The 14,045-nt window shown below is 27.4% G+C and overlaps 1 protein-coding gene across 2 annotated transcripts in view; it reads left to right on the top strand.

Annotated features, from left to right (window-relative positions):
• The window catches only part of LOC107441929 (chloride channel protein 2), a 70,829-nt gene extending 57,127 nt beyond the window's left edge, over positions 1-13,702 (top strand). For both annotated transcript variants that reach the window (XM_016055343.4, XM_087169269.1), the window contains exons 19-26: positions 2,465-2,652; positions 5,127-5,241; positions 8,417-8,481; positions 9,003-9,050; positions 9,222-9,254; positions 9,346-9,450; positions 10,282-10,368; positions 12,697-13,702. In XM_016055343.4, the coding sequence (XP_015910829.3) occupies positions 2,465-2,652; positions 5,127-5,241; positions 8,417-8,481; positions 9,003-9,050; positions 9,222-9,254; positions 9,346-9,450; positions 10,282-10,368; positions 12,697-12,882 (827 nt within the window). In that variant the 3' untranslated portion in view covers positions 12,883-13,702. The remainder of the gene's footprint in view (positions 1-2,464; positions 2,653-5,126; positions 5,242-8,416; positions 8,482-9,002; positions 9,051-9,221; positions 9,255-9,345; positions 9,451-10,281; positions 10,369-12,696) is intronic.
• The last annotated feature ends 343 nt before the right edge of the window (positions 13,703-14,045 follow it).

Consider the following 14,045-nt stretch of genomic DNA (forward strand, 5'->3'; position numbering starts at 1 on the left):
GCCTCAAGCTCAAAGTAAACAGGGGTCTGTCTCGAGTTTCTTGAGAGGTCCCTATTTTGTGAAAATTAAGTAATAATTTGTGAAAATAAAAAATTATATTAGGAAATCAAGACAAAAATATGATAAAGTGAGAAAATATTTTCAAAAATTGTCACTACAAATAAAGATTTCTAGATATTTTTCCCCACATATTCAAAAACAATTTTGCTATTGTAAAATTTTGGGCCAAAAATTGTATCCAAATTTCAAAATCCGTAAAAATCATTGTCCATAGTTAAATTTCAACTTGAATTTAATAAAAAAAATGTATTTAACAGTACTAGTGCTAAAAGTTATTTTAATTAGCAATTTTAATAATGCAAAAAAAGTTTCACAGAGAAAAAAAAATGGATCATAAAAAAATAAAGGTCTGTTAGAATATATCTACAATAGAGTTTAAGATATTGTTCGAATTTCGACTTCCTGTAAAGTTTATAGAAGGAGGGCTTCATTGCTTCATTTAAAAAACTCGGCGAAAAAAACTTGCTTTGATCTGATCGGTTAGGCTTACCATGTTGCACTATCTGATCAAACAAAAGGATAGCTGGCAGAAAAGACAGCTGACAAGAGACATGTTAAAAGACAGCTGGCAGAAAAGCTCCTCTTTTCCATAGATTGCAACGAGAACGGGGTTTGCATGAGAACTTGCTTTTTTATTTGTGAAACTACCGTTTTTCCTAAAGTTGAATTTGTGAAAGTACTGCTAAACGGTAGTAAATTTACCCTGGACAGACCCCTGGTTAAGCTTTTATTTTAATATATAAATGTTACAGTAGCCATCTATAGTGGGTAGTTGGTTTTATTGTTTCATGATTCTTTATTTTTAATCCATGACATTACTATTTTAAGTGCAAATGTTTATGCGACACAGTGATTCAATCAAGGTAAACTACAGGAATTTTCTAGCTTCTCTTGATTGATTTTAAAGTTTTTATAATTTTTATCTTCTAAAATTCGAAAATATTTTGAAAAAGTTTAAGGAAATAGATAACTGAACTATTTTTTTTAGAGTAATCAGCTTCTCTCTCTCTCTTTTTTTTTTGTTTAAAAAACAGAATTTTATTTATTTTTTTTGAAATATTTCTGTTTTCAATGTAATGAAAAAAATTTTTGTTAACATTTTGTAAACTAATATTGTTATTTAAGAATATGTTACAATAACTTAAATCATTCGAAATTATAAATTTTAGAATGAAAGGTAAGAAAAAAAATTTATGTCCATTTAATCAATTATGAATGAGAAAATATTGCAGTCAATAAATTTGTTAGTTGTTTTATATAATTATTATTGTATATTTTTTCACTGTACTGATTTTATAACACACAGGGTATCTGCGCACCTTGAAAGTCATGAATTTCGGTATTGAACAAAATTTATCATGATTTTTACTATTTTTTAAAAAAATTATGATAAGTCATGGATTTAGGTTGACGAAAAATCTAATTTTTAAAATGAAATCCCCCCCTCCCCAGTTTCATGGTGTTCCGAATGTCTGAATTAGTAATAAAATTCCCACTCACAGTCATATTTTATTAAAATAATAAAATTTTTTTATCATGTTCTTTAATAAGTATTGTATTCTTTCAAAAAATGAAAAGAAAAAACATCATTTCTAATGCGAATTATCTTTTAAACTTCTGTGATTTAAAAATTTTTGTTATTTTTTTATTTTATCAATTTAAAATTCTAGCTGAAGCAAGCCAGTTATTGGCGAATTTTTTTTGTTCTGAAATGAGAACAGAAAGATCAGGAGTATTTCTTTCCTTTCCGGCAAACAAGAAAAGTATTTTTAGAATATAATTCTGCAGAAAAAAATATTTTCTTTCGTATTTTTATCAACTATTTTAGTGCTTCATCTCTTTCTTTACTCTGTTTTTTAAATTTAAAATCTATAAATATGAAGATGCAGAGTATAACAGTTATGGTTATACCTATAATTTCAATTAATGTTATTATAATGCTTTTTTAATTTCATTGTTGTTTTTTTTGTAGGAGAAAATAGTAACCGTTAAGTCAACAAAAATTTTTTGGAATTAGTCATGGAAAGTCATGAATTTGAAAATCTGAAATGTAGCAGATAATCTGAACACGCCTTAAACAGGGAATTTTTTACATTTTATACAATTGATTCTTCCAAATTTCATTGTATCATAAAATCTACATAATTTTCATTCCTTGTATCATTTTATTTAGCCCTAAAAAAGAAAGCCTACTCTGGGCACAAACAAAAATTGTGTTACATGAAAATCAAATTAGAAAATCACTAAATGATAACTAGGTATTTTCTAATGCTGTATTTATAATTTTTTATTACATATTAATGCTTATAACTTATTCTCTTGTTATTATAAACAGGTATGAATTATCTCTGCTCTTTAATTTTCTGTGTTATCCTTTTTAGTTATTGGAATGTTTGTTTTTTAGAGTCAATGATATTACTGGGATCAATACAGAGGATTGAGCTTTTACGTCTTCTGGAGTTGCAGTTAGGGCGAGAAAGAAGACTTCAAGAGGCACAAAAAAGGGCACAATTAAACGAGTCTCCTAAGACACCTAGAGCTGAAAAGAAACTTTCCCGTTTTGAAGTCATTCCAGTTCCAGGCAGTACAAGAGTGAGTGATTTGTTTTTATTTTATGTATAAAAAGAAAACGTAAAAAATCTAATTCTTTGCTTTTCAACCATTTTTTAGCATTTTGTGCTACTATAAACTCTTTGTACTATAAACTCTGTACTATGTACTATAAACTCTTTGAATGTCACAGTATCTAATGTAATAAGGTACCAGTTTCTATTTTTTTCTTATGGAACTTGTGAGGAATATTCTATTGGTGGCACCCTGACTTTGCAAATAAAGTTCTTTAATAATTGTGACATATTAACTAAAAAAAACTACTAATTATTTTGAAAATATTTATTATATAAAATAAATTTTTTGGGGCATTTAATTATTAATAACCTGTAAATTAGGCTTCATGTCAGACAGTTGAATTTGTAAATCTGGAGTAACATATAATCTAGTTCTGTATTTGTTTTTGAAATATGCATAAATAAATTAAACTGAAATATATTTTTTTATGCCTTGAAAATGAAATATAACTGTAATAAACATTGGGATTGATTATCAGTGAAACATTTCTTTATAGTTGAATTTAGATATTTTATTTTGAATTGAAAAGTTGTATTCTATGGGAAACTTAATGAAGTTTTTTGAAAATGGATATCCTTTTCGGAATTTACTCAATGCAGTTTAACCCCAATTATCCGATGCCCAATTTTGTGATACTCTGATTATTTGACATCCTTTCTGAAGAGTGTTAAAAAGCTTTTGACGCTTTTTTTTATCATTATTATAGATGGTGTAACCCATTTACTCTTGAGACAACAAATCCAAAATTTTGTTTACATTATATTGTTATTTAAGATCAAAAAATAAAAGTGTTATTAGACTCCATTATACTTGCATTTTGTTTGGAGTAATTTCACTCATAGTGTGTAATATTTAAACATTTTAAAAATCGAATTGAAAACTCCCAATTATTCAATAATTTTGATTTTCTGACCTGATCTTTTTTTACCTAAATGATTTAAATCCCTGATTCAATGATTGAAAAAAAAAATTAAAGTCATGATTAAAATAGTTGACTTTAATACTTTATGTATTAGATATCCTGATAATTGTACAATAGTCAAATTAAATTCAAGTATCCAGTACCAAATGCTCATTCAATAGCTGTTACTGAATGGTAAATATGAGCTGATAAAATTATATTATGTAAGAATACATTGAAATGTTACACAATTTGTATGAAAATATGGTTGGGGTTGCAAAGAAAACTATTATGTCTAAGTATTTCATGCATCCTGGATAGAATATTGAGAGGCATTATGATGCAAAATATCATGATCACTTTTTTAAGTTGTTCTAAAATTTTGTAAAAATTAGACAAAAGAAAACAAACATGTATTTTACGATCTATATACAAAATACTTTATCTTTTAGAGAGAATAATTATGAATTGCTATGATAGATGATATTTTTAAGTAAAAACTAAAATTTTTTCATGATAGATTTGATCTTTCAAAATGATTTAACCTGTATGTGGTTCTTGTTTACCATATTTTTTCTGAAGAAGATTCTGCCTCATATTTTTTTTGTCCTAGTGAAATTCTGTCCCATGATATTTTTTTATGTCCAGATTCTACACTACGTATGTTTTCTGGACATGATTATGTATTCATGTAACATTTTGTTTGTAATAGATTCTACTCTATTATTATTTCAACCAATAATATTCAATCATTGATTATCATTATTACAGATTTTTTTTTATAATAATGTTTTTACCAAATTTCTTTTCTGCATTGACAAAACGTTTAAAACTCTTAATTGTAAGGAGTATATTAATGCGAAAACATGCACTGCAAACAAATTTTGTCTTGCCTGTCAATTTTGCAATTTTTTACATAGATTATGCTTTATTCATTTCCCTCCTAGAACTTATTTAAGGTATGAATTATTTTTATAAATTTGTGCTTCTAATTTTCCTTTCTGAGAAGATTTTAAATGAGGAGTTTGATCATTATTAATTTTTATTTTGAATATTGTTTCAGAATTCACCACGACCCGGTCAAGAGTCAATAGGTAATGTTTGACAGTGCAACAAATGTTGATTGGCATTCATTTGATGCGGCTGAGATCAAAATTAAAAATCAACAAACTGTACAAACCCTTGAAAAATGAAAAAGTGGTGATAAAGCCATCATCTGATCAATTTTTGGGGAGAAATAAAGACAAAATAGCACAATGGAGGTTATTTAACATGTATCTACTCCATGGCGTGATTTTTTTTAAATTTAAAAAAATGGAATCATTCTACCTCTAAGCATAAATTAAGCACCACTTTTTTATGTTTTCGAAAACTGTACAAATCTTAGCAATAATACTTTTATACACTAGGATGAAAAATTTATTTAAAGATTTAATCTTTATTTCGGTGTTTACCTTCAGCTTTATCATTTGTCTGCCTTGGTGAAATAGCTTTTAAGAGATTTGTGACTTATATTTGTTTATTTATTTTCCTACAGCCTTCTCCCAAGTGTTCTCCCCCTCCCTCCCCAGTAGCAACCCCAAAGTCACCCAAAAAGTCTTTTCTAAGATATTCACCTGTTAATTCCCCGTATAACACAATCTCTTCACTCGGTAAGTTTCCTTTTCTTCTACAGTAGTTATACTTTTTACTCATAGAAAATTTCTTTATCCTTTTTATTCAAAATGCATGTGGAAATTCAGGGTGTTAAGTAATGACTGCCCTTAAAGACTCTTGTGAAAAATGAAGTAAAAAGACTATGTATGCTAGGGGTTACAAAAGAACAAAGAAGTTTTTAAACATAGACAAATAACACTGTACAACGGATTTGAAAGTTTTTCCTGCCCCTTAGTTTCTGTCACTTAATTTTTTTTGTTAGCACAGAAGCTATTAGATTATGTATTAACAAAAAATGTTCTTGATTCATATATCAAAACTAAAATGATCCACCATTTTGGTAGGAAAAAAGTCACCTAGTTTACTGTGAATTCTATGATATCTTGCTTTTAATTGCATCTATGCATTATTTTTCTAATGCATATATCCTCGAAAATTTGGTTAGGTAGATAAGGCTTTTGTGGCCAAAATCACCACGATTACCTAGTTGGTGCTTGCCTCACTGTCAATGGAAGCACCTTTCCTTCGCTTTTAAGTTGTTACTATGTGCTGTTAAAAGACATAAAAATCCTAAATGGGGGATTTTTTGGGAAAATGGTGCATTGTAAAAAAAATATATATATATATTTACCGATTCATTATTTACAACCAGAAATTTTCAGGACACATATCTGAAGAGTATTTTTTATGTACAGTTGTACTGTTGATATGGGTATTAAAATAATATTAAGACAGTATATTTGAGGATAAGCCTTGAAGATGGTTCTTAAAAAAAATTAAATGCATTCCAGGTCCACTATGTAAAATATAATAGTTTTCAAATGTTTTTTTTTTTTACTTTTCCCGCCCTCAATAGTGATTTGCCAGTGTTTGAAAGCATTTTAGTTCTTTCTCATTTAAGTATGAATTTGTGAATCCTTAAATGCATAGTGTTTTACTTCGTATGTTGAAGAATTCAAAAAATATTATGCATAGTCATTCCAAAATACCTTGCCTTGTATTAACAAAAACATTTTTATATTTACCTATATCTTATTTTGTTATAAGGAATTTTATAATTTTTATTTTATTTGTTTATTTAATATTATGAATTTATGTGAACAGTAAAAATTGTATAAAGTTTGGAAAGATTTTTTTAATTACATTTTCAAAATACTATGAAACTTCTTGGGAACAAAGTCTTTCTGTTATGCAACAGAACAGTTATTAACCAAATCATTGTTGCACTCTATTTCTAAAAAATGAATTTAAAGTATTTCTTCTTTCAAAGAAGCACCTTCATAATTACAGGTATCAAAAAACCTCTTATTTGTGGGTAACAATAATCTCTGGATGTGGCGCTTTTGCTGTAATTGTTAAAATAGATTTCCTCTGAAACTTGTCAATGCTGGATTATTAAAACAATTTACACAAAAATATATACATATTACTATTTAGTATTCATACTAAAATTACTAAAAACATAATTTGTGTTGTTAACTGGGGAATATTGCATCTTCATGATTTCTACTACTTACATATTTTTTGAAATTCAAATGGTCTTAAAATATGAAATTGTTTTGAATTGTTTTTGTTTTCTAACATTTATATTGGTATCCTTTATGTTTTCCCAATTTACAATGATAAAATCTGTTTGCTTGAAATTCTGCTAGGCAGTCCTGCTGTATAATGTCAATAGATGGACTTCAGTTTTTGTATTTATATCTGAAAGATATGAAATGTTCAAAATTTTCGTTCCGTAATTTTAATGTTCAATTTTTAAGAGAGCATGCTCGATTTGAGCAATGGCTTTTTATATTGGGTGTTCTTTCTAATATGTAGTTTTGTTTACTTCACCAAAGGGAAAAAACTAGAAAATTTTATAACTGTTAACCTTTTACAGAATGATTCTTAATCTGCTCTAAAGGACATTTTTATATTAAGTTGATAGAGTAAAAAGTTGGTTGTTTTAAAAAAGTGGTTGGTGACTCAGTAATTTCTCTATAGCAGTAGTCTCTCATAGAAGTTTCACTGTATTTAATTATAAAAATATTTATATAATTCTTAGATCTTATATTCTGATCAATTGGATAACATATTAGATCTTATGTTATCCAATTTGTTTTGCATAATCTTATTATATTTATTCATATTTCAGAAAACTTTTGAATTAATAATCACTATTGCCTCATAGTTGTAAGCATTATAAAGCTCAATTTGCCTTTAAGTTACGGACAATATTTATATTTTTGAAATTAATGAATAGCATAATTATTTAAATGTAAACTAATAAATACGATAAATTTTTTAAAAAAATAATATAGTATTCCACAATAAATGTTTTCTGCAAAAAAGTGCAAGTCTAAGAATTTTGGCACAAAACATTGTTATTGCCTGGTTTAGAATATCAGCATCTTCATTTTAATAAGTGTTATATATTATTCATTGCATGTTTATTTTGTAACTGATAATCATTTATAAATATTTGTTTCAGAAAGGAATATTTAACGATATGCATTCAGATAAATAAAATGGTTTATTATTTGAGTCAGAAAAGAATGGTTAAAGAATGTAAGGGAAAACAAACACTAATTTAATGTATAGGCATTCGCAAAACATTTGTTTATCCTTTAGTATGTGTAAAATGTCCTTTTGTTTTATAAAATTTAAAATAAGCTAAAATGTTCTCTTCTCCATTGAAACACAGGACGGTTTTTATGATGCCCATTGTCTTATTTGTTTGAAATATTCTGAATTTGTTAATACACTGCTATATCGATATTTTTATCCTCTCCTTCTATTAACAGCATTATTTTAAAATTACACCTACGAAATATTTTTCTTTTGAATCTCACATTTTATTTTTTGACTGTTTGAATTACTATTTTAAAAGCATTATTATTGCTTGTAGGAGAAAAAAAGAAGTTTCATTTTTGTTTATGTAAAGGCTTCATTAATAATGCTACTTAGGATTAAATGTTTAGTACTGAACTTGCTTTTAGTACAACTGATAAATTTATATTTTTATTAATAAGTTAAATTATGATCTTAGCATTTACTTTATACATTATGTAGTTTCTTATCTTAGTTTTTTTTTTATTATTGATTTGAAATCGAACTAAAACTTTTTTTGTATTTATAATTTATTTATTTTTGAATCTGCAAATTATAATTATTTCACTTGCATTTTAGATACTAGACTGAAACAAGCATTTGAAAATGTCTTCAAGAAAGCAGTTTCAGACCCATTTGAAAAAGTAAAACTTTTCTAAAATATTAAAAAAAAAATTTTTTTCATTGTGTATAGAAGTTTTTGTTCCTGTTAACTTGCTTCCTATAATATATATTTAAAATTTGGGTTTCATATTTTCAGGCAATACAAGTTGTAAGTTTTATTTTGTAATTTACTTAAATCTGGGTTAAGGTATTAATGCAATATTTTTTTCCTGCTTAAAAAACTTTTTCTAAATTTTAAAATAGCAATTTATTTTTATTGGATTTTAAAATTCTGTAAAACATCTTCTTGTTTGGTTCATTTTAAAATATAGCTTAAATAAAATAGCATTACCTAGTTTAGAATTTTTTGAATAAATTCAGGAGATGCAGAGGTATTCTTTGTTATTTTTAATTATTATTTTTAAAAGGGGAATGTTTTAGTTATTTAAAGCGCCTATTTAAGATAGTGTTTTCAAAATTGTTTTTAAATCACTTTTGTTATGCTTTTGATTCATTTTTATTTGGGAACTGCAAGATTTTTTAATATTTCTTTTAATTTTAGTTTGAATCCAGTCTTCCTAACACTCCTTTGTCTAAAAGATCACAAAAGGTGATTTTTTTTTATTAATTTGAGTTGTCATTACATAGCTGTATGTTCTTGCTCATGTTCTTAAGTGTTTGAAATCTTACTTTGTTTTATCATTAATTCTATCATATATTTATTATATACATCTAATAGTTAGTTTCAAATTCTAATTGCGATTGCTTAAAATTATTACAGCCCCAGATAATACTGGATATGTCCCCTGAAGAGGTAAGTCTCATTAAATGAAATTTATTTCCAATTTATTTAATTTTGTTTCTTAAAAGTACCGTCATTTTTACAAAATATTTTTTTAATTCAGCTTCTTGCATGGGAAGAAGATCAGCTAAATGCGTTGGTAGACTTTGGTAAATGCCATGTAGATCCTGCTCCGTTTCAACTTGTAGAAAGGACAACATTAATTAAAGTATATTTCTTTTTATTTTATAAAATGCATGATATCAAAAACAATAGATTTTTAGTTTTTAATTGTAAATCTGCTCATGTTCTAGAAGATTTATAGATTTGCAATTGCTATGTCCGAAATCTTCACAACTAATCTTCAAAAGTTTTTTTTTAAAATAATTTGGGATATTTTATTTTTCTGCAAATATTTTACTGAACTGGGAATTTTTTCCCCTCTAAACTATAGGAATGTTTGTATGGGACCAAGTTTAGAAATCAGTGTTGAGTAATTTGACTTTGAGGACTATTGTTTTTTTAAGTGTCAAAAAAGCCACTTTTTTATTTTATTAATTGGTACATTTTAATTTGTTTGTTCAATTTACAATTTAGCTCATTTGAAAATTATAAAGCTTGATTTATTTAATTTTTAATCAGGATACATTATATTTTTGTTTAAAAAATAGTAATTATCTTTTTTACCCACCTGTGTATCTGCATGTAAAAAATTATACTTTTTTTTATTCTCCCAAATGATAGTGCACACATATAGAAAACCTCCCTCAATTTTCCACCTACAGATAGTCTTGTGCTTAGAAAAGGTCTCATATTTTATGCACCATAATACCCACTTAGCTGGAATTTAGTTTCTGATTTGAGAGTTTAATTAGCCTGAACCACAGTTGTATAATAAAAGTTAGAAGTATTAGAAGTATTAAAAAGAAAAATGTCAAAACTACCAGTGGGCTGGTTTGTGAAACCAGTTTAATATTTATTGCTCTGATATGAAATTTTTTTTTTGGTCTTATGTTTTTTTATATTTATTTCTAAATATGTATTACTGTTCTCTTTTTAGGTTCATTCTTTATTTTCAATGTTAGGTCTTAATTATGCATATGTGACTGCTATTGGGAGATTAGTAGGAGTAGTTGCCTTAAAAGAGGTAGGGTTTATATGCTGTAAAATTAATTCCATTTTACTTTTCAAGCCAAATTTAAATATTTTTGTTCTCTATCAACTTAACTTTTGATTTTGATTATCTGATTTAGTTTTTTTTTTTTTTTTTTTTTGACTTTTCCTTAACCATTCATTTTATGAATTTATTAGTTTATCATGGAAAATTTTTTGCTTGAAATTTTGAATTAATCTTTCACAGGGTGCGTAGTGTTTTTAAATAGTGCTTGTTTTCGAATTTCGTTTTTTAAAAGCCCTTAAAGTTGCTTTTTTCATTGGGTGTTTTTAAAAAGTGCTTAACTTTCCCTTTTCCAAAATTATATTTTTCCTTTACCATGGTGATTTTTGCCACAAATTAAGCAAAAAGACACTTTTCACATTGTTCTATTCAGAGTTTTCACAATTAATTCAACTCCAATCTATTTCGGCTTACTGTCTGTCCGTAGCGTATGAAAACGCCATTCGTTTTACATGATTCAAAAATTCATGATTTTTGACAAATGCCAAAAACTATGACAAAAGTTTTTTTGACATGATGGTTGAAACCAGTAAAACCATTAATTGTCAAAAACTTACCAATCCTGGCTAATTATGATTTTTTTAAAGTGTTTAAAAATATTTTTGAGTGCTTGAAAAGTGCTTATTTTTTGTTGAAAAATTTGGGTACTCACCCTGTTTCATGCTTAATAAGATGATCTGCAGGGCCCGACTTAGAATAACTGGGGTCCGGGGCAAAACTATTTTGGGCCCCCCCCCTCTGCTTCAGAAATGAAGAACCGAACATTGTGGAGGTATTTAAAATTTTCATCTAATAATAGGTAACAAGAAAATTGATTAAAACCTAAAATAGCTATAAATTTTACCCCACTCCCTCCAATGGTCAGACAAAATATTGTTCTGTCCATTTTATTGATTTTCTGACAATTCTATGTCTGTCATGCTGAATTCAGTTTTCTGATTGTTAAGTTTGTAGCCACGAAAAATTAAGTGTTAACTATCTAGCAGCGAAAAATTCATATCCTTGCTGACATTAGGGCAGAATTCGGCTTAATTTTCAAAATTACGATGCCTCAATTAAGCCAATCAGAAGCCTGTATTTTTGCAAACATATCGCATTTTGCGATAAGTAAAAATGCAGGTTTTTGATTGGCAACATTTTTCCACATTAATTTCGAAAATTTAGCTGAATTCTGCCCTAAAAATCCATGGATTTGCGAAATGTAGATTGTGTTCATACTATAGATTAATGAAGATGCCAACATAAAACTGACAGACTGTAGTGATACTTTGTTTTAAAAAAATTTCAGTTAGAGAGAAACGTAAAATAAACTTTCTATTTCTTTTTTGGGAATTTTCATAAACTTTTTGTCTGAATTGATATATTTGTAAAAAAATTACAAATATGCATCCATGTCTGATATATCTTTCTATTAGATGAAAATAAATAAAAATATTTTTATTCATGCATATAAAAAATCCTTAACTGTGTTACAAATGTCTGATTTTTCTTGACTAGAAGACAAGGAGTTGTCTTCATACTGCAATCAATTCAGGCCTGCCAACTTTTGTTCTTTCTTTGCAATAATGATTTTCCCAAGTTCACACTATTTTACCAAGATCACAAGATAAGATCTACACCAGGAAAACACTATATTATGTGCATTGAAAATTCAGTTGTTATCAAATATATTTGAATATTTTGCTGGAGTTTAAACACAGAATCTAGCCATTCATACATTTATGTGAACATCATTTAAAATCGAATTCTAATATAAACTCCAATTATAAATAAAATTTTAATCAAAGAATGAAATAGAAATGCATATGTTATCACTTTAAATATAAGCATGAAATCTAAGAATTGGCAGATAAAAATATAAATTAAAAAAAAAACAGAATGTTCTATAGTTTAATAGATAGATATTTATCTTCTCTAACTCGGTGGCTGAGTGGTAGCGCTTCGCGCTCCCGTGCCACAGGTCCTGTGTTCGATCCCCGGGCCGGGCAAGGTTGACTCAGCCTTTCATCCCTTCAGTGGGTCGATAAATGAGTAAGTACCAAGCATGCTTGGGAACTAACTGGGCCTTCTATGTGCTGTCACGCCGCTGAGTTTAGTTTAGTTTAGTTTTCAACTTTTTGCAAAATCATCTGAGAGCCACAGAGCTTTACTAAGCAAAATGCTAGTTCATGCTATGATTTTATAGTTAACGTTTTCTATTATTTTATTCTTCAAAAATATTATATTGCTTTATTATATTTCTTTTCACAAAGCAATTATGATTTGGAGAGAAGTGTATAATAATTTAATATTTTTCAGCTGCGGAAAGCCATTGAAAACATCAGCAGTGGCCTTTTTGTGCAGAGCTCTCACCAGTTCAGCCATCATGATAGGTCTGAACCTCCATCAGAAACACACTCAGAATGCGAGGACAATACGGACATTGGCAAAGTATCGGTCAAGAGACAGAGGTTTCAAGAGGACCGTCATGCCTCCAATGTATGAGAAGAGTTACTCATTCTTTCTTCCAAGACTGTGGTGATACTTATACTTTATCAGTATTCTATGCATTTATGTTTGCTATTTATTTTCTGTTCTCCAAAACGCTTGTTGCTTTTGTGCAGCTAAGACGAGAACTAGAAATTTTCATTTGTTTCCTACATTTATGAATGCCTTAATGCTTTTTTTGTGCTATGCATCTTGTCACTAAATAGAGTTTTTATTTTGAGAATGGCTGGAACTCGATTGCCCAAGTAATTGGACCTAGATCTATTTCGGATTATGAGAGTACTCAGATTATAGAGGTAATATTGTTTTTAACCTATTTTCATCAATTTATTCTGAAAATCAAGTTTTTATTTTTTTATAATAATGGCACATATTTAATTTTTATTTGACAATTTGATAAACAACTTTTTGTCAAATAAGTAAAAAGCTATTTTATTTTAAAATTCACTTGCATAATTTTAATAGACAGTCAAGCAAAATAACTCTAGTTATGAAATGTGGCAGTTATATGTAAAAAAAAAAAGTATTGCAATTTTCAGATTTCTTAAACAAAACCGAAACAATTAAGTTAACAAACTAATAAAACGTTTAGTTGTTATTCTAATAAAATAATCAATTTTATGTAATCATGCAATGCAAAGATATTTTTTTAAAAATTTTATTTTGAAGGCCTTGTGTATAGAAGTTTCAAGTAGCTCTTCTCTTTTTATTCATTAAACCAATTATTCATTGAAAAGAAAGGAAGCTTCATAAAGGACTTTGATTATCAGAAGTATTTAGATAAAGGAGGTTCTATTGTATAAATTCCCTAATCCTAGCCTAATGTAGAAAAGAGAAATTGATAGAATTCATTATCTTAAATTCCACTAAATGAATTTGTTATTTAGATTTATGTTACATGATTTTTATCCCTTTTAGAGTTTTTCTCAGTGTTATTCTTTATTGAGATCTAATCTACTTCTTAATTCTTTTCTCAATCGATTTTAAAGAAAATTGTTTCTTTTAAATTCGAGAAGTAAAAGATAATTGTATGTATCTTTTAGTTAATATTTTAACTTCATTTATTCAAAATAATACTTTATTAGTGTAAATTAAATTTTATTTAAATTATTTTAATCTGAAAGAGATACGTTTTTAGAGACTTCTATATACAAATTGAC

The sequence above is a fragment of the Parasteatoda tepidariorum genome, chromosome 1 (genome assembly GCF_982258835.1).
Source record: "Parasteatoda tepidariorum strain Cologne lab strain chromosome 1, Ptep-v5.0, whole genome shotgun sequence".
NCBI lineage: Eukaryota > Metazoa > Arthropoda > Arachnida > Araneae > Theridiidae > Parasteatoda > Parasteatoda tepidariorum.